This window comes from Plectropomus leopardus, chromosome 6 (assembly GCF_026936395.1).
Source record: "Plectropomus leopardus strain MGB_pleo_1.0 chromosome 6, ASM2693639v1, whole genome shotgun sequence".
Classification (NCBI taxonomy): domain Eukaryota; kingdom Metazoa; phylum Chordata; class Actinopteri; order Perciformes; family Serranidae; genus Plectropomus; species Plectropomus leopardus.
In genome coordinates, this window is record NC_142181.1 from 14,033,574 (window position 1) to 14,054,917 (window position 21,344).

Genomic DNA, 21,344 nt, shown 5'->3' on the forward strand with positions numbered 1-21,344 from the left:
ATGATAGTCTTTTCATAAAACTGGGCGGTCTTTACAGCAGAAACACAAATACCACTTCTAAAAAGGTCTCGCCTCCTCTGTGCTGCTGCCTGCATCTCCCTGCACCAAAGAGTAGCTTAAAAGTCAAGAGCACTCACTCCATAGCAAAATCTGGGGATCAAATTATCCCCAGAAGTACACTGCAAAGAAAAAAAATGACTGCTCGACTTGAAGCAATCTCAGCTGACTGTGGGTTCTCTGACTGATGATTACAATCTCCAATTTTGAAGTGGCATACATACTTCCCACACTATTATGATAAAAAGCTGGTGGAAAATCGGCAAAGTGTCACTTTAAGAAAGACAACTTTTAGCATTTGGACATTCTGGAGGAAAAACAGGTGCAACAGGAAAAATCCCTGTTTAAAGGAGCTGCTGGTGGCCGCTTCTGTCTTAAAGGAGGCATGTGGTAGTGCACGTCAGTCCCTCACCTCTGACAACAAGATATCTCTCGATGGCTTGCACCAGGGCCAGGGGGTCTATCTTCACAGGGCCGCCTTTCCACTGTTTAACATTAGTGCAATCTGGGTGTCTCTGCAGCTGACACTTGAGCTGATGCGTATTGAAGAACTTCAGTGCCTGAGAGCCCCTGGAGAGACAAATTTAAAAATATCAGCCTATATGGTTTCATAACTGATTAAAAGTGAAGTTATTTTGATCAAAACAAATAATAAAGCCACAGACCTGCTGCCATTGCCGTTGCCACTGGGGAAATCATGCACTTTAACAGGGAACTGCTCCATTTGGCTCAGGCAGCTGTTCATTTTGTGCACCAGTCCCAGGTAGGGACCATTCTCTGCTGGGTCCAGGCGACCTACAGGCTCCATTCCTGGAACCTGCAAACCAAACGTGTGGAAAAAAGAGATATAAAATAAATTCTGAATATTTAGACGGCCAAAGATAAAACATGCTCTAGTCTCTTACCGGACAGCCAGCAAACACATGAAGGAACCTCTTGAGTCGCACATCACGGCTCAGCAAGTCCCTGTCGGTGCTGGAGGTCAGGTAGACCAGGAGCTGCTTCACCAGCCCACTGTGCTGGATCTCAAACGACGACACATCAGATTCTGATACAATACTGGAGATCTCCACCAGGCACTCCATACCACCGTCCACCTGGGAAACAGCAACATAACACATCATTAGCAAAATGTCTCAGTGCTGGTGTTTAACTTTGTACATGTAATTTTTGCTAAATTAATACATATTTAGTTTCTATATTTCTGCTACAAAAGTACTACAAAAATGACAACTTTAAGGACAATATCAACAACAGCAATACATCAGCAAAATGTCCTTATGTTTGTTAAAAATTTTATGTTCTGCTTTGCTGTTCAATAATGGCAGAGTGGATGTTTTACCTGCAGGCTGAGCTGCTCAGTGGCTGTGCAAAGTCTCTGGAGTACATTCAGTGCAGGGTTACTGCCATCCAAATTTTCAGAGTTGAAGTAGCGCTCCACAAACTTACTCGCCTGTTCTTTGATCCAGGATTTTATTTTGTCTCTGCAAACCAATAAAAACACATTTTCCTGATTACATATGAAGTCCACAAATCACTCATCACATCATCTCATTCTACTTCAACACTTAACGTCAATCACAAGAAAAAGCCTGAAGTTTGGACAATACAGGAGTGAAAAATAGGGAAACTTTCATCTTTAACTTTCACCTTACCTGTTATTTGAAATTGAGTCCTTGGGAGGCGCCCTTGCCAGGCCACTCACCCCCGCTGTGCGTGAGGGCTCTGAGTTGGCATTGTTGGTCTGGGCACCCAGCTTGCCCCAGGTTTTGGGATTAAGACTGGCCAAGAAAGATGATTTGGGTGACTGAGTACTGGTAGGGCTCTTGGCTGTAAAGAACCCAAAACGTAGATTAGCAGGGTTTCTATAGGTATCTATAGGTTCAGAATATATCCAAGACCACAAAATGCATTTTTAATCCATGACCACTCAAATGTGTTTCAGGGAATCTAATAAATCTGACAAATGTTGAAAAAATGCCACAAGTTACTCAAAAAGTGTCCAGTGGGTATCTTTAAACATCACACACAAAGTGAGTGACATCTTAACTTACCCTGATTGTCTACTTTATCATCATCTCTTGGGGGAGAGTATTTGGGCCTTCTGGGCCCTCTTTTAGGTAACCGTTTCCTTTTTAGGACATCACTTAACCGCCTGGATGGAAGAGAAAATAATTACTATGACAGTGATGTTGATTGTTTTTTAATGTAGTGAGTCCCTGGGACCCACTGGTGGTTATCTGAGTGGGTCCCCAAATAAAATGAGTGTTTTGTTTTTTTTGACAAATTGTAAACCCATGTATGATGTTATATGGTTATAATTATGGTTACACTCTGCATGTTGAAAATGTTTCTCAAAGTCAAATAAACAAAATTCTAAATCTAAACTTAATTTCCAAATACTAATGCCACATCTTGAGTCAAGTAAAGAAAGCAACAAAATCATCTGCCAAGGATAAAGTAGTTTTCCACACATTTTACCAGATCAGAAAATCAATATATTTTTTAAGACTAACTATCTATATTAAAATGAACATTTTGTCATATACATAATTATATTTTTTTTGTGATTCAGTCCATAATAGTTTAAATAAGCTACTCAATAAATTTAATATCTATAATATTTGTATTAACAAAATGGGATCTCACGGCGTGCCCCGTGGACGGCAAAATTGGTTCATCATCGACATGAGTCAATAATACAGCATTAATCAGTTAATTTACCAAGATTGCAGCTGTCATTGCGAGATCTAATCTGTGCTGGATAGATGTGTGCAGATGGTAAGAAAATGGTAAATGGTGGATTATTTACTTCTTTTGTTTGTTTTTTCTTCTTCTATGTATTCATCACTGATTTTTTTGTTTACAATGTAGAATTATCAGTGAAAAAAATAGGTTGCGTCCCGTAGTAAATTTACTGCGTATTTTTGGATTTCAATGCGCCACAGATGCAGGACACATACCTATCAACAATACAGCTTTAACGCTCTTTCAGGGGGGGGGTTAAGAGCAAATGTGTTTGTCTCATCCATTACAATAAAAATTAATATGCATACATACATGAGTATACATTTAGCATATTGTACATTATTAATGCATGTATTAAGCAATTCATGTATGCTACCGTTTTAGTTCACAAGAGAATTTGTAAACAAACTGTAAACAGAGGGTGCATGGCCACATACTCACCCCTGTGGGCTGAGGTCCAGTGAGTCGTCCATGCTGTGCTGGAAGCTGGGCGAGCCCAGATCAGGAGTTGCATTATTAGCAGATGTTGTGGATGCAGTGCTGATGGTGGTAGTGCACAAACTGGCGGTGCCACTAGGGCAAGCCTTTGGGGGACTGGTGACTAGAAAGCTCTCAGACTCTGAAAGGTTCTTCACCTGGTGCATCACACCTGGAAGAGAAAGGAGAGAGGCCGGCATTAGAAATTTTTCAGAAGCCCTCAAAAAAAGAGAGATCTGTCTGAGGACTTTGGATAGATGTAAAACGCACGCAATAAGAGGAATAAAGCATTGGATAAGAGATAGAGGAAAACACTGGCAGAAACACATCTGACTGTCAAAATGACATTTAAACTACAGAAGACCTTCTGCCTAATGAGGGCTTTAGATAGAGAGGGCATTATTGTCTACAGTGGAATGGGATCTCCAGTTGAACAAAAAAAATGATTGTCAGCAACTAAAGCTTCAAGGATTTCAATGTGAATAAACTGCAGCTTTCAGCCATTTAATATCTCACCAAAGATTTCCTAAAAAATGACCTCCTATACATTTTATACGATTCTCAGGCAAACACTTGTTTGCTCCCCAGAGTGTATGACCGACAGTAATTCCTGGTGGTAACTGAGTTTTCAGTGGGTTTATGCACTACCTTCTCTTCTGAAATAGACACTGAAGACATCAGGCAGCTTCTGCATGAGGATCTCAGCCATCTGCAGAGAGCCCACTACAATCTTCAGGTCCTGGCTGGATAGCATGGAGGCAATGTGACTGCAGAAAAAAAAAGAAGACATAAAAAAGCAGACAAAAGTCAGTTTGCACTCAACTCAAGTCAGTGTCACAAGTGAGTATCTGGTGTTTCTGAAATACTTCTACTTTTTTTTTAAAGAAGTTATTACCCTCCATTAAAACAACCTACACTTCCTGCTTTAATCTCTGTGTTAAAAGTAGCCCACAGCCCAGGCAGTGTTACCTGGACACAGCATGGTTCCTCAGCACATCCTTCAACAGCTCTGCATCAGCAAAGTAGATGATCCTGAGGATGGCTCTAAGGCACTTGTGTCTGACGGCAGGGCCGGCTGATGAGCTGTACACCTCATACAAGACCCCAAATAGAGTTTTGATAAAGCACTTTGCCAGCTCAGGGTCCTCCTTCATCAACTGGGCTCGTGCATCTTCTCGACGGACCTCCTGGTGACTCCCTGGAGACAGATGGGGACAGGTCGGGTTTATTTCCTTAGATACACACATGCACACAATCAAAAAAGACACGGTAACAAACTGACTGCAGCTTGCTCCTCCGTCTTAAATAAAAGCAGCTGTAATCTGCTTTACACACACACACACACACACACACACACACACACACACACACACACACAAAAGTTGGCAAAGTAGCAAGAATCTGGGTGACAAGTCTACTGGCTTATACTCAGTAAAGGCATGGCAGTTTAGCTGATTATATAAATACTTCAGTTAACAAATAATTATCTTTTATGCATTTTGCCATAAAACTGGGTCAGTTTTGGAGATGTAACTGTTGTGAGTCCAAGCCAATTACAGCTGCCATCCTACTCTGTACAGCAGGCTAAAAAAACACTGTAAGTGCTTATGGCCCCTCTTTTATTTTAAGATAAAATACAATACACCGTCATCTCTACACAAATCTCTATAATTTGAAAAGATCTGTATTACCTGTATTAGGGTTGGCAAGAGGATTTGGTTTCCTCTGGATACCACGTGCTGTTCCTGTGTCTTCATTGATCTGCTGCATAGAGTTAAAGTCAATTGTGTACACACGGCCCAGGGTTGACAAGCTGATCTCATCCTCCCCGTTCTGGTGTGCTGTCTGCAGGGGCAAGATAATCAACAGATCAGCATCCCATACAGATCAGCCCCGCATATTTGCTTGTGTGTGTGTGTGTGTGTAATCATATTGAGAGATGCTGACATACTATAAATAGACTGAATGTTGTCAAGATATGTAATGCAATATCTTAATATATAAAATCCATTATTCATCCTTCAAATAGTTGTCTTGAAGTGTGAGAAAGGTCCAGAATGACTGACTAGAATATATTCTAATATTTATATAATACTGATGATATGCATTGTGATTCAACAATACAGAATGTGGGTAATGCATTTGTACCTCAATGATGCGGCTGTCAATGCGGTTGTATGGATGCCACAGTCCCCGGTCATCTCTCCACTGCCAGATTGCTCCCTCTGTCGTCTGGGCACTGCCCTTCTTCAGCATTACATCAACTGCAAAAATGCCCTCTCTAGGCAGGCAGGGCATCAGTTCACTGTAAGAAGAAGAGTGGTTTGAAAAAGCTACAAAAATCTGTAAAATCTAAATTCAGTTTAATTGTTGTCATGTGAAACAGGTTTGGTTTTTCTTTTAACAACTTTACTCAAGTGACAGTTTCCCCTTCAACTGTCTGCTGCAGCAAAACAGCTGTATCTGTGGTTGAAGGTCTGGGAGAAGTAGGACTAACATTTGTGACACTGTTGTAGGCCCCACATCAGAGTATACTTGATAGAGTTTTGTAAATTGTGCAGGGGACCATGTAAGTCCATTCAAAAAGCTTCTAAATGTTGTCATAAAGTAGTTATTAGAATTTTTTAATTCAGTAGCCAGCATTTCTTGCTGCCAACACAATTTAAAAGGGTAAGTGCCCTCAAATCCTCCCAAAATTGTAATATTTTTGCTGTATTTTCCAACATGACCTTAACCCATACCACACTTAAAAGAAGTCAGGCAAATAAATGTTACCATATGAGGGAGGTCAGTTCATAGAGCTCCTGGGGGCTCCGGGGTACCAGTTCAATCTGCTCCTGGCAGCTGCCATTTGATGCACCACACAAGAGGAAACGCAGAGTTTCTGCTATGTCTGTTTAGAAAAGGTAACACAAACACATTTCTATTTTTAGTTACCCTGTTGCATCCTCAACATGTAATATTCTTTCACAACTGCTGAAAGTCTGTTAAACCTGTATGCAAAACAAAGTTGAGAGGCCGTCAATGCAATGTGAGTTGATGTGAGCACAGATTAATGGAGTCTAGATGGTGAATATTAAGTCACAGATTTGTCAGCAGAAGCTAAAAATGTTTTGAGGTGTGCTGTTGGCAAAGCTATGGCATGTGCACACGGAAACACACAGCTGATTGGTGTTGTTAGCTAGCTACAAGCTAAATTTTGTAGTGTCACAGAATCTCATTACTGACTGTACATATGCCTGAAATATTGCTATATACGTTTTACTAGAATTGTGAAGGTGTCCAATACGTGAACTCATTACAGAACTGAAAAACAACTGAACAGTGTACATTTACTCAGGTTTCACTCAAATCAAACCAGGTCACTGACATTTCTGACATAATAGGGGTCAACACCTAAAATGTAAATAGTTCATTAGAGTGCCATAACCAATGAATGAGGAAGTCATTTTGTAATCTCTATTTTGCAGCCTCATTTCTCCTTAGGGAGAATAGGACACAATCAAATGTGATGTTTTAATTACTACAACACACAAAGAGAGGTTACACCCAAGTGTTATCATTTATTTTGTTTATAAGGACCACAGCTAATAATATGTTGATTGACAGCAAGATAACATGAATCAGTTTGCGTGCAAAGCTTACTCAAACAGTGGGCAGGACATCGGTGTTCCAGTGGGACTGGTTGGTTTAACAACATTAATAATGATTTGCATCTACTAGTAACTATTTAATTTAGTCAGTACAACAAGTGTTGTGAGTACACACTGTATTCCTGTATACAAGTATGCATGGCAGTAATGACAGGGTGTAAGTCATAAATGAGTGTCAAGGGTGTGACCAATTGATGTGTGTGTGAGGTTTACTCACTCTGTTTCATGAGCTGGACCGCCAGGCAGGGGCAGTTAGAGCACATCAAGGAAAACATACGCACAACCATGATAAACATCCCCGAGCTGAGCACAGGAGGGGTCACTACCAGCAGCTGCTGTATGTTGGTCAACAGGTCCCGTGACGCAACCTCCTGCAGCAGGTTCTGTTGATTTAAATGCATGTATGCACATTAGCTGAGGAGTTAGGTGGCAAACAGCGGGGATAATACAGAAATGGAAAACAAAACAAAAATAGGAACATGTTGCTGTGTCTTAAAAACAATTGTGGTACAAACCTCCTCGTGTTGAAAGTTGTCCACCAGTCTGGCGAAACAGAGGCAAGTGCTTTCGACTGACTTTTTATCCTAAAAGGATAATAAATAAATATAGCCATTAGTTAATCTCTACAATATGTTACATTTACAGAAATGACTGAAAGAACATACTATCTGAAGCACCACTGTATGGGTATTATGATACAGAGAATTTATTATTTTATTATTTTTGTGCTTATAAAAATCAGGCTGTGTGACTTATAATCTGTTTCAGCATCAATACATTGCAGTAGCTTGTACTGCTATGAAATTATGGCAATAGGTACTTCTCAGACACTGAGAATAATGTGCTTTTATACTGGGAAAACAAGCTAAATTCTGTACAAATAAAACATGACATATCTAATGATTGACCAACACGCTATAAAAGTTGCACAACTTCTCTAAAAAAATACTTTTCTGTTTACAAATTGTCTACAGTTAGAAAAGCATGTTTTTCCCCTAAAGTAACACAAAACCTAGGTACTTTTTTCATTTCTGTTGCAAATCTCCTGCATCAATATGAAAGTGATTTGGAACAAAATCAAAACAAAAAGAGATGTGTCGTTGACATGATCTTTGCTCTGTCATGAGCTGCACTGAAGCACAAAATATGCACAATTTCACTGTCTGAATTTCTAGAATACTTTCTAAAAACACCAAGTATGGATGGTCAACATGTTTTTACAATTTTTAAATGTATATGTTTATAATATCCATTTAGATTAATTATTTAATCAGAAAAGGTACCCTTACCAAGCCATGTTTAAGTCGCAATTTGTCGGTCGACAAAATTGGATTTGGCTGTTCAATATAAACAGCCATCAATGTTATATGGCAAATAAGGCAAGTTAGCCCCCCATGTAAATGCAGGCTAACTGTGCAAATGATGAATTTGAAATCTACAACATTTTTTGCCATCAATAGATATCAAACAAAAAACAGAAACTATATCATATTATGTTGCTGTGAGGTGTTAATTCCACACTTCTAAGAAGAAGGCAGAAGATAACTATTTTGGAGCCTAGCTGGGAAAAACCTGTCTTCTTCTGTTTCTCTCAGATGCAGCCTGTACCTGTCCCAGACATCTTCATCAAGCAGACAGGACAAAGTAATGTAGTGTAATGATTTTACCCCAAAGTGTGAAAGCGAGAAGCGCTGAATCCGCAGCTAATTCTGAGGACACTGCACACTGACTGACAACCCCACACCCTCAAAAAACGACTGCTCAACTTGAAGAATGTCAGGTCTACTGAGAGGTCTGCGATTAACAACTCTACTCTTTGACTATCAGTGGGCAGCCTGAGCTGAACACTGTTTTAAGAAAATCTAATTATGAGTAAATGAGTTTATTTTCAATACTATCAAGATCAACCGCATTTGAGGCAAATTCCTGCCGTGATGGTGATGCATTTTATAGTTCTTTATTTTCTGACATACGGTAAACGCACCTGGTGTGTGAGTCTCTGAGTCAGCAGCGGCAGAGAATCAGCAACAAAGTGGAACTCATCTGGAGTGATGCTCTGGCAGCAGTTGGCTGCGATGGCCAGAGCGTTCCTCTGAGCATTGATGCTGAAGAACTCTAGGTAGAGGAGGCAGTCAGCGAGCCCACCCTGTTACGGATGAAATGATAACATTGTTGTGGTGAATAATTGTGGCTAACCAGGACAGGACGATTTAAGGGTATGACAATAACACAAAACTCACAGCCTGCAAAATGGCTTTGCTGTGTCGCCTTGACAACATCTCCAGGGCAGTCAGGGCCTGCTCTGCTACGTCAATGAACTGGATAACCTGAAGCTGCACACAAGAAGGTGGAACAATGCATTAGCATATCAAAAGGCCGACATTGCGAATAAGCAAACGATTAGGGACAGATAGAGAGCACAGTGTCTTACCTTCTCCAGGAAGACAGGAATAGCATCGACCACCACAGCAGAGGATCGAGGGAGCGCCTCCATCATATATGTGAGTGCACGAGAGGCATGATTCATCTGTGTATGGAGAAAAAGCATGTAGAGTGGCTTTACAAAACAGAATGACTCACCCAAAGTCAACTACATAAAGCAATACAACACCATCATACTCACAATATCAAAGTTATGCTCCATTTGTAACAGTGTAATCTGTGAAAGAAAGTTGAAAGTATGAATATGGAATCAGATTAGTGGAAAATCAAATGTCATTGAACAAAAAAAAAAATTCTTCATGAAAATGTATGTTTTTCATATTGCACAAAACAAACCCAGCTAATTAATGTGTAGGTGAGGCATGGGACACACAGAGCAGCCAAGAATAACATGGAGATTAATGACCAGACAGAACGGGACTAACCAAAGCGGGAACCACACTCTTGACAGGGAATCCACCAAGCGTTTCCTCATTGCCCATCACCAGCAGCTGGCACATCTCGATAGCAGCTTGGAGCTGCTGAGACTCGTCACCTGTGGCCTGAAGGCCTTGTAGTAGCTGCTGAGCCTTGGAGCCTGCAGACAGGGTTTGCAACAGTTATTGGGGGCTTACTGTATGTGAAGAACCCTGATGTAAAGGTAAAAAGGCTGTACTCACTTGCTCCACTGCCAATGGTCCTGTGAAACAGCTGTGACATGCGGGGCCCCAGGGGCCCAAAAAGATGTGGGGGGAGACCCCTGGCCTCCAGTAAGGCTAAAGTGCCAAAGACAAAAATCAAAGTTTAGAGAGCACCTATACATAGGTTAAACTGTTTAAGCCTTTATAACGGAGGGCATACCACTCAAAGTGCTATAAATGATATTTATTTACTCATTTATTTATGCCCAAAAATATAGTTAGATGGTCTGATCGTGAACGTTAGCAGGGCTGAATGGAATTTCTGAGATGGGATTTATATACCTTGAAGCCTTCCCATTTCAGAGTCATCAGATTCACTCTCTCCAGACGTGGTCATGCCCACTGCTCCAGCAACAGAGCTTGAAGCTGAACACAGAAACAATAAAAAATCAAAATTCATAGTTTAAGTTAAAACAGTAGAAAAAGAAATCAGTCTTTTAACTTGATTAGGCCATGAAAAAAAGCTTTTAAACCCCTTTGGGCTTAAGGAGATTTAATCCCCACACAATTTAAGTAGACATTTATTGATGATCCATATATATTAATGAATATAAAAAGGATAGACGCTCTACTGTCAAACAAGAATTGAACAAGACTAGAGCTGTGCTCCAAACTGTCCCCTATCACGGATACAGTGCACTATATAGTGTGTTCGCCATTTTGTAGTGGTGTTCGAGTCTGACAAAGTCTGACTTAACCTGAAAATGAAACAAAATAGTCTGTATAAGTCTAAAGAAGTCACTTTCTACTGCTGAATATTTGGCTGTTTGTTCATTCAGACACTTTGGTGCTGTGAGGAGAAACTCCACTCTGTTTGTCTGTCTGTCTCACTGCGCTGCTATTGGACCATCAGCTGTCTGTGTGGCACAACCCAATCCAACACTGTAACACATTATATTCACTTCAATTTCAAACAGTGTCTGATTTTTTTCTTTTCTTTCTAACGGCAGCGACAACTGTTCTGACACTGTGACATGTATCAGTTAATAAGTTCAAATAAATGTGGGCTCGTGTCTTACAGACAGGGCTGTTCCTCAACCAAACTGATGAGGTCTTCCTCTCTCTCTCTTATGTCCAAAAATGATGGCTCGTTAGGTTGCTATTTTTCCAACATGCTGCCATGTTACATGGGTTACAGAGAATGAGGAATAACTTTACAGTAATACAGGACTATCAGCATCTGTCAGCATGTTCACCGTGCCCGCGCCTATTTAATTTGAAAGAACAATAGCCTAAAGGGAAACCGCTACGTCACATCCACAGTCACACTGACCAATGGTGCAAACTCTATCACTCACTCACAGACAACCCCATGTCGAGCACTGCAATCGCATGCTGCGGTCCAGCCAATAAGTTGCATGACACCTACCGGAAGCCCCTTGTGATGCCTCATCAGTGCGAGCGGCTGATGAGTTGGCCCCATCCTGGTTGTTGTCGGAGTCGGCCATTTTCTCTTGTCGGCGAGCGTCGGCTGCCCCGCGCTTGCCCAGGCCTGAGCCCCGCCGACTGTCATACAAGGAAAAATACATGGTATGAGTGACAGCAGAGTAATCACAGAGTACAGCACATTCACTGGTGCCCCTCTTATTAATATGAATACAGAGCAGTGGTTCTCCTGGATATTTTTATACTTGATATTAAGGATTTTAAGACTGTAAAGTTGGTCAAACAAAAGCATGACCTAAGATCCATCAAGACTTCTGTGGGACCTTTTTTTTATCATTTCTGATGGATAAAGGTCCATTCAGTGACGTCCAGTCTTCTGTGAACTTTATGTCATTGTCCATATAGCTGATATATTCATTAAGAATTAAACTTTATATAATGATTATGACACGTGGGTCACCCCATGGCTCTCTCTAGGACTTTTGAGTATAATGGGAGAGATGAATGTGAGTGACCGTCTAAACAATAGCCTCACTCAATTTGTTTTGTGAAATAGCTTCATCAACTCATCATCTTGCCTGAAAGGCTAGTTAGCATGCTGTGATGGCTGTTGGGATTGCTTGTGTGGAGTGGAGTTTTACATAAAAAACAATAGCCAAATTTCTCACATCCTATAAAACCTAAATATTGCGCAACTTTTATTGTGTCTTCTTAAGCAAAGGCAACTGTCTCTGGGTCAAGCATGGATAGTAACTGGTAAATGGACTTTCGCTTGTTTAGCACCAATTTTAGTCTACCGATCATTCAAAGCGCTTTTTCACTCCATGTCACATTCAACCAGTCAGACACACATTCATACATATCATACATAAATACATGCACATCAATATTTACACAACAGTCTAAATTAGGTCATCACTGTAATGTGTACCTGGTGCTGGCACAGGAGCCCGTGGTCTTCTGGCGTGTGCTCCGCCGAAAGCTGGGGAGCTCTGCTGGAGGAGACTCGCTGCGCTTCTTAGTGGATTTCCTCAAACCTACGGTGATAAAAATCAACTTATAACCAACCTGTGGACTGGGCACCAATACTGGTTTCAGGTACTTTTGACTGGGATAATTTCCAAAACAGCATAAATCAAAACCAGTTCATGTCTAGGCCAGATGATATAAAACATGTCATTTACCTACAATAGCTATCACAGGCATCCACAACAGGTTTCAGAGAATATTTTGGTTGAATCACAAAACACAAGAGAATACGATGAGTATCTTATTCTGGCTATGGTACCTCATTAGAAAGCCTCCCTCAATAACATTATTATTGCTCACAAGTCTGTGAAAAATTCAATACAGCTGTTAGAGCAAAGACTGATGAGTGTTACTTTTCAATACAGTTAAGGCTCCAGTGTTGCCCGTTTAGAGCCCTGTAACACTGACTAGATGGGTATTAATAGTAACCCAATGATGGCCCTATGACAGGACAACCTTCATGCTAGATCTGTGACTCATAATTCAGAAGTACAAAAATAAACATTGAGAAAGTTAAGACCAAATGAATTAAAGATATAAGAATTACTTCCATTTAGTACTTTATTTGATTTTACCTCTGAATTATACCAGGCCAAATATGAATCCCTCACACACATCACAAGTTTCCCAGAGCTTCTTAAAAGTTAAAACTATCTAAAGCCACTCCATGCAATAATCAATATTTCCCTATTGTTTGGGTGGCAGCAACATCAAGTCAACATGATCAAAAAGCATGGTGCAGTCTGAAGTCATACAGACTCACAAGCAAACTGCAATGTATATACATACTCACCATTATAGCTGAAATTGGCAAAATCTATGTGTTAAAATATATCACAGACTGACAGATGAAAATATGTTGAGAGAGATGAAGTTTTTTCCTCTTGACAGAAACAGCTTATGAGTCCTTTGCTGCCTTCAAACACTACCCTGGTCAGCTGGTGGGCCAACAAGCTAAGCCAACTTAGGAGGGGTCTCTCCATTTGGGCCCAGGGCCCATGGCACAGAGCCCACCTCCGTTTCTATCCTTTCACCTACCAAGAAAAGCCTGACCCCACACTGACCTGCACAGCTCACACCAGGGGTGTGCGATATGACGATATAAGATCGTGAAGAATCAGAATGTGTCCACGATCCGCCATTATGGAGAGATCGTTGCATCGTGCTACAGTGCACATCCTAGCTGTTGTAGTTCTACGGTCACACACGCGACACAGATGCTGTAAAGTTATTCCTCATTCTCTGTAAGCAGTGTAACATTGCAGCGTGGTGAAAATAGCAAGACAGCTAACGAGCCATCCGCGGTCTTTCTGTCAGTTTTGGAGGGAGGAGAGAGAGGATCACCTCATCGGTTTGTTTGAGGAACAGCCGTGTCTGTAAAACACGAGCCCTTCAGTTATTTAAAGTAATTAACTGACAGCCTACATGTTACAGTGTCAGAATGGGTGGTGCAGCCATTATAAAGACAAGAGGAAAATCATGAAACTGAACTGAATATGCCGTATGCTGTACAGTGTTGGACCAGGCGTTGCTGCAATGACAGTTTCTCCAATTCTCCATTTGTTTATCAGCGGTGATAAGACAATTCACAAACTATTGGTATCAGCAGAGCTTGGCTCTGATGGCGGCTGCGAGCAGTGCAGTCTCCGCCAATAGCACGGGGACATTCATCCCCAGGTCCAAGCAGAGCTGCAGAGGGAGGATTTATTAATGATCAGCGGTACAGCTCCAGAGAAAGCAGCTCCCCTCCACTGTGTGACTGTGTCCAATATTATAAGTCTATTATTCTGCATTTTAACATGTTTCAAGGTTGCCTGCTCCTGACATTTGACACACGCTTTCACTGTCAGTTCCACACTCTACTGACACCAGAGGTAATTGAACGCCAAAATACTGCCACAGCAGAGGTTTTGAACAATCATGTAATGCAGTGAAGTACTAAGTGTAGAATACAGCTGAATTATTTGACAACCGAGCAGTGTTTCATTTTCGCGGATCAAACAGCTGATCTACCGACAGCGCAGCACGGTTAGAGAGAGATAGACAAACAGCAGAACTTCTCCTCACAGCACCAAAGTGTCTGAATCAACCAACAGACAAATATTTAGATGTGGATATAAGAAATTAAAGATATAAGTTAACCTCTAGTAATATTCCTGACCAGTTATACATGTTGCTGTACACCTCCAGTCTCTTCAGAATCTCCCCAGTGAGTAAGAAGCTCAATTTTGAGCCGTGAAACCCCTTTAGCATTGTTAACTGTGTTTTCACTGTTAACTCTGTTTGCACCATTAGCAGTCTCAACACAGCGAGTGGTGCTAACAAAGTAAACAATTCTTAAGAGGTTTTGCAGCTCAAAATCAATCTGATTACTCACTGGGGTTATCTGAGGGGAGACTGTGGGGTTGCCACCATGTTTCCACAGCAACACTGTCTCTCCACAGGGAGAAGCAGCGCCACTAGCCAGCTCCCACTGCACCCAAGTGATGGGCAGTGCAAAGTGGCCAAGGCTAGCTAACCAGTGGGTGGTGGGCACTATGTTTCCACATATTTATGCAGCTAATAGGCTGTCTGTCAGCAAAGTCAATAGAAAATAAAAGGTAAGACATTGCCAACATTAAAACATTACATTCCAACCTCTCTAAATGGGGTGCTAAACCAAACAGACTTTAAACTGACATCTTAGACAAACACCAGAATACATCTTAAGGAGCTTAAAATGCTAATCACACACACCATGACTGCATCAAAAGAAACTAACTGCAATTTTATTTCATAACTCAAGAATCTCGCACTCATAGGATGCATCATGGATGCAGCCCTTGAATTAATGGTCCTGTCGCAAGACTAAATATCAGGGTTAACACCACTTCTCTAAAACGTCTTTCTGAATTTGTCTACCATACAAGCGAAACCAAACATTTGCTTCACACTGACAATTGAGCAACCAGCAGTATTTATGTATTTAGCTATTCTCAAGTTTCAGGGCTCGTGGTACTTAAGTCTGAAATATGAGCCAGTTCACCAGCTCAGTGAAGCCCACACTCAGCACATAGGAACTAGATACGATGGTCAACAAATACATGCTATATTGTATGTTGTATTTCTGCATGATGCATGTATATTCTGTGAGTTACATAAATGTCTGATGTCTGTGTATGAAATAGTTTCCTATTTACTACATGGTGAACTATATTTACCGTACCATCAAATATGCCACAAGGGAAGAAAAAAAGTTATGACCATGACATGTTAACCAATTTCGACCAACAGCCCCAGAATACAATGCATCAGAATTTCATAGATGCTAAAATTAAGGCTATGCCTATTTTATCAGAAGTTAAGCATTTACCTGTATGGTTTACCTCTGTGGTGGATGTGTGCTGTAACGCGCCTCAAACGGGCAACAGTTACACCAAATATGTTTGTATCCAGCTACGGATGGAGATCCTTCATTTGTATTAATATTGATACCATTATCGAGACTCCTTAACAAGCCGAGTCCTTCTCGATAACACTAACAATACTTTTCTATTATTTGGTGGAAAGACAAGGCGACAATACATTTTTAACAGAACTGGTTTTACTGTCACTTGCAGTCACCTTTTTAGTGATTAGGAAATAAATTCTTGTATTTTAATTTAAATATTTACTGTGAAAAATCTTGGCATCAGTGATTTTAATTATGTATTCTAAGATGATTACAGCTCATGATAGGACAATAAACAGGTTATAATTCCATTTCTACCATCCCATTTTAGATTGCTGGGAAACAAGTTTCTCATCCAAACAACTGTATTATTGAGGTTTCTCACCAAAACATTTTTCTCTTTTTCTTGACGTTACATTTGAACACATTATTTTGACATTTGACATGTTACTGCGTCAACCTTGAATACATCACAGCTAACTAGCTCTTGCCGATTTCAACTCGGACTTCAACACTGTATTATTATTTTTAACTGACAGGACTTGCTACAAAGTTTGGGCAAGCTTACCGCTGCTGTGAGTGGATGATGATGCCGGCTGTGCAGCAGCAGCTGACAGAGTTGAAGCACTTTTGTTTTTAAACCGAAGACAGTCGAAGGTCCCGCATTTAGGTTTAATATGATGAAGCTACAATGTATGTATGCGGACCAGTGATTGAATTTAAATGATGTGACTCGACTTGAGATGTAATGTTATGTTATGTTATAAGACCCACGGGACATGATAGCAGTATTGATAAGCTTAAACGTTATTGATTTTCGGGTTCTGAAAAAAGCAGAACCAGGTCCTCAATAGAACCGGGTTTCGATCCCCATCCCTACACCCAAGTGTAAGTGACGCTGTTTGGATCATAGGCCCTGTGACATTTAATCCAAGAGGTGTAACCTTCTTGAAAGCACATGTGCCGACCCTCTACAAGCCAATCATAACCATGTTTAAACCCCACAATCTTTTCATACAGTTACAGCCCCCGTTAGACCAAACCCTTGCAGACACGTCCTTCACCTTACACAGTTAAAGAGAAATCAGCTCAGACCTAGAATGAGCTTTTCAATTATGAACAAAGGGGATCCATACACAGGTAATGTGACTCACTTGCTAGTTTAGCTTGTAATCCTGAAGGCCCAGGTTTGGAGGTCTCAGTTTTGGAGGATCCGGGCAAGGACAGTTTGGGTTTTGGCAGGTTGACTTTGGGGTTGAAGCGTGCTGCCCACTCAAACTTTGAAGAGCTGGCGGCTTTGGCCTGCTCCTTGTCACGGGTACTGCGACGTGGGGAGGGGCTTGAGGCTGAGCGAGAGCGTCGTGCCTTGGTCTGATCTTTTCCCTGTTTGACTCGGGCGCCCTGCGTGGTGGCACTGTTGGTGCCTGTGGTGGAGGAAGAGGAAGAGGTGGAAGCAGAGGAAGAGGAGTCCGTCACGTTGCTACACCCAGCTTTGGCTGAGGCGGCCGATTTAGACGCCAGCTTGGTGGGTTTTGCAGTTCTGCCCTCGGTACGATTGGGGAGGGACCCAGCGGTGCTACTTAGACCGGGGAGCAAGTCCGCTTTCTTCCGTTTCTGGATTGGTGAGGCCCCAGCGGCCCCGCTCTTTTTGCTCTGGCCTCGACCTGACGATGCAGGTGGTTCTGAAGCAAGTGACCTCTTCTTGGACTTTGCTGGGCCTTTCTTGGTCTCTGAGGTATTGTCTCTGGGTGGTGGGAGGGATTTGGGCTTCTTGGCTGGGGTCGGTCCAAAGGTACTAATTTGGTCAGGAGCTTCACTTCGCTTCAGCCCTCGGGTGCCTTCACTCTTTGACTGGTGGCCTGGTCGCTCTTGTTCAGATGTCCCTGCAGCCTCTGGCTCGTCTTGCAACACAAATGAAGCCACGGACAGAGTAAGACCGCTTCTGCCAAGGAGCAAGAGGGACAACAAAACACCATCTCGTAAAACTTCTCAAACCTTCAAAAAAGAAAAATTACAATGCCAAATTCATTGTTCTCATTCAGATTTCGGCTGCATTCACATGGAATCAGGCAGACGCCGGACAACAGATGGAAAACAGCTTTGGAACAACACAGGGAAACAAAAAGTCTAATGGAATGGCGGGACAATCAAACAAAACATACATGACTATATGTTGCTTTGGCAATGCTGTATTGTTTACAAAGAACTGAAAAAAATATATTAAATAAGATGACTTTCTATTTACATAATGTCAGGTAGTTGCCCAGATTGTCAGTGTTTTCTCCTTGTGTGAAGGAGCTACAGGACATCCCGCTGTAAATCCTGTTGCGGAGAACGGCAAAAAGTTGTAATTACAATTACAACTTTGCACAGCAATGCTGTTTACCGTTATCGTTATTTTCTGCTGGCCTCACCTAATTTTATCATCCTGCTCTTGTCCACTAAGATGAAATACGATTTACCAACCCCCTCATTTCATGTGAATGCAGCATTAGAACAAAACCCAAACGGCGTACAATACTGTATGTTTTTCTTTATTGTAAATGTGACTTAGTAGGACACAACTGGATAAAGATCAAACCCTACATACAAACATGCGCGCACACACACACAATAAGCACCAATAGAGAGGAGGGGTACCTTCTTGAGCTGTGCCCTCTGGACTGGCCAGTGGCTGAGCTGGCTGTGGCTTTGGAAGCCTTAGAATTAGGTCTTCTACTTTCAGGTGGGGAATTTGCTTTATGTTTTACCTGCTCTGACTGCAACCTGTAAGGTTGGAAATTAAAGAGCAAGAGATAGTGTGGGTTTCTTTAATCAAGCCACATAAAAAAGATTCTTGATCAATCCCAAAATCAATTTGGTTGTCAGCATCTACATATCCTTTGATAAACATGTCTGGAGTGGCAAGAAAAACAGCTAAAACAATTAATCCGCATTTGACTATGATAAAAGAACACAAGATAAGCTTTCCTTTTAATCAAAGAAGCTAATAAAATCATTTTGCATTTAGCAATAATACAAATTAACTACAGACAAACACCTCCCATGAATTTTGCAGAAATATCCCTCTACTAAGCACCCCTCATTTGTTGCTCCCAACTACTGTTCCCCAAAAACCATGACAAGTGCCTCTTACTTTGGATTGTGATTTTAACTAAAACTGGACAGTAGGTGATCTTACCTTCCCGCGACTGTGTGGTCTTGTGGCTGGGCCGCAGCAGTGTTCCTCTGTGAACGGCGCAGTGACCCCCCTGGATTGGAATTAGGCCGGTTGGACATTGGCACCTCTCTCCTGAAGGGACATACCCTTTCTAGACACTACCATTCACTGTAATAAAAGAGAGGAAGAAACCACATAAGAATAATGACAAACGCTATCTACTCTTTCTAACAACTACTGGGTTGTCCATGGTTTAAAATGAGTCGCTGTGTTGTAGGTGACAGCTGATGGACCGTTTGCATCATCACGCTCACCTCTCTAGCCCATTTGAGATGATGAGGGGAAGGCCTGTCTCATCAATTTTAGTAAGATTGTACATCACAGGATACAAACTCCCACCAGAAAACAACTGACAAATCCTATTACTTAAACAACCTATCATGTAGGGGCAAAAGCAGGGTACCACAAAGACCATGAGCAAGGAACCAGGGGATGCACTTTTGATGCAATGGAAAAAAATGTGGACTTCAGTTTAGACTTCAAATAATTTTATAAGCTATATATACAGTACATTTCAATAATCAAAATATTTTCTAAAATCAATAATATGCTTCCTCAAACAAACAAACCTCTCTCACTTTCTCCTGTCTGCAAAAAAATGTACACTTATGTGAACCACTTAAAGTAAACCACTAAATGACCTTTAATCATTTACTCTTACTGTCTGTATCAAGTGATAATAAAACAGTTTGAAGAGACGGCACTTACAGAAAGTCCACTGTTTTGTTCCATAAGTATAGTTTTGCCTATAATAAAAAGCTGTATTCTATGAATACGGTATACTTAGCTTTTTTCTAATATACATTTGGATGTGTGGCCCAATAACGGGAGCTAAACTAGTCAGCTAAATACATCCAATAACAATCTTCAGATTATTACTTTACATTAATAATACAACTGCCCAAGGATTTGAATAATAATGAGCAAGGTCATAGACAGATCAAAATAAGCATATAATTAAGGAGATGAGACTGTAAGTCACACAAACCACACAGAGAGAGACTTCAGACTCAAAATCTTTTTAAAAAATATCAGCAGTAACTGATACTTTTGAAAATGACCATAACATTTGGCTTGATACCTTATCAACAGAAGGTAAGTTGTACTGTTAACGTTGGTCAGTGTGTGAAAAATTATCTTTTACATATAAAATAGTATAATCTATATGTAAATCTCATGAGTCAATGGCATGTGGATACTAACAACAGCAGTAATTGATATAATTTGAACACAAACACAGTAGGATGATTTGATGCACAAAGACTACTGAGTCGCGGCCTAAATACTTTAAGCCATCTAGAAACGAATGATCACTAATAAATCTAATTAGTAGGGGTTTATATCATAATATCAGTCATCATAAAAATACGCCACACTTGGCAAGCTCACAGGGCCATTTTAGGCCTGCACTGACAGTGCATCCTAGTCTTTGTTTATTCGTCCATTCTGACAACTGGTGCACCACACTCGCGTATAATGTGATTAGTTAGGCACATCAGATGATCGGGAGCTTGAAACACTCACCGACACTAACTTTCTTCTACTACATCACTTTACAAACACGCAAGGGTCCAGTTTTTACACCAATGATTTACAGAGGCCTGCATTTCTGACGTAGTTCTCTACCACAGCCGACTAGCATGTTTAGCCACTCATATCCTAGCAAGTCCCATACATTTTGACAGTAGCTTAGTCGCATACGTATCTGTACAAAAAACTCCCACATTCCAAAAGCGAAGGTCGAAACATCTGATTATTGACTATTACAATAAGAAAATACTAAAAAGCTAGTAATTACATACCAGAGACTCGTAAGGTAAAGTTACGTTGGCTAACGTAGCAGTGGTTACATGGAAATGCGTAGTTGGCGTACCGGTGTGTCAACCTCTTTAGCTCCCTGAGTAAACGCACTGCCAAATTCAAACAGCTACCTTGTTTACACCTTGTTTTATGAAATGGCGCTTTTTACTGAACGGCCAAGACGAGCCCCATTGAGGGGCAAACAACAATTAGCCTGCGTTCATCTAAGATTAGCTTCAAATCGAAAATGGCAGCATCGGCTGGACCGTCTTTCGCAAGGGGTTTAATGTAATATAGCTAGCAGGCTACCAGTAAACCAGCGTAAGCTAACTTGGTATTCTGACTGCCATGACACACTGATCTGTGTTTGGCTGACGATCAAGTTTAAAGAAAAACATATACAAGTCTCGCACACAAGTTGT

General features: G+C 41.1%; 1 protein-coding gene across 7 annotated transcripts in view; it reads right to left on the minus strand.

The window, feature by feature from the left end:
* trip12 (thyroid hormone receptor interactor 12) overlaps window positions 1-21,344 on the minus strand; it is a 48,728-nt gene that overhangs the window by 8,202 nt on the left and 19,182 nt on the right. For 4 of the 7 annotated variants that reach the window (XM_088078826.1, XM_042486030.2, XM_042486029.2 and 1 more), the window contains 26 exons: window positions 19,084-19,230; window positions 18,543-18,668; window positions 17,057-17,844; window positions 12,375-12,480; window positions 11,427-11,563; window positions 10,340-10,423; window positions 10,037-10,132; window positions 9,803-9,954; window positions 9,559-9,594; window positions 9,367-9,462; window positions 9,176-9,268; window positions 8,920-9,081; window positions 7,451-7,519; window positions 7,153-7,318; window positions 6,058-6,175; window positions 5,431-5,587; window positions 4,974-5,127; window positions 4,252-4,480; window positions 3,931-4,049; window positions 3,247-3,454; window positions 2,112-2,212; window positions 1,713-1,887; window positions 1,400-1,541; window positions 963-1,154; window positions 723-874; window positions 470-627 (listed from right to left, as the gene is read on the minus strand). In XM_088078826.1, coding sequence (XP_087934952.1) covers window positions 470-627; window positions 723-874; window positions 963-1,154; window positions 1,400-1,541; window positions 1,713-1,887; window positions 2,112-2,212; window positions 3,247-3,454; window positions 3,931-4,049; window positions 4,252-4,480; window positions 4,974-5,127; window positions 5,431-5,587; window positions 6,058-6,175; window positions 7,153-7,318; window positions 7,451-7,519; window positions 8,920-9,081; window positions 9,176-9,268; window positions 9,367-9,462; window positions 9,559-9,594; window positions 9,803-9,954; window positions 10,037-10,132; window positions 10,340-10,423; window positions 11,427-11,563; window positions 12,375-12,480; window positions 17,057-17,844; window positions 18,543-18,668; window positions 19,084-19,181 — 4,114 coding nt within the window. In that variant the 5' untranslated portion in view covers window positions 19,182-19,230. Of the gene's footprint in view, window positions 1-469; window positions 628-722; window positions 875-962; window positions 1,155-1,399; window positions 1,542-1,712; window positions 1,888-2,111; window positions 2,213-3,246; window positions 3,455-3,930; window positions 4,050-4,251; window positions 4,481-4,973; window positions 5,128-5,430; window positions 5,588-6,057; window positions 6,176-7,152; window positions 7,319-7,450; window positions 7,520-8,919; window positions 9,082-9,175; window positions 9,269-9,366; window positions 9,463-9,558; window positions 9,595-9,802; window positions 9,955-10,036; window positions 10,133-10,339; window positions 10,424-11,426; window positions 11,564-12,374; window positions 12,481-17,056; window positions 17,845-18,542; window positions 18,669-19,083; window positions 19,231-19,376; window positions 19,530-20,924; window positions 21,288-21,344 lie in introns of those variants that run through there. The other 3 variants (XM_042486031.2, XM_088078827.1, XM_088078828.1) reach the window with 3 other exon arrangements.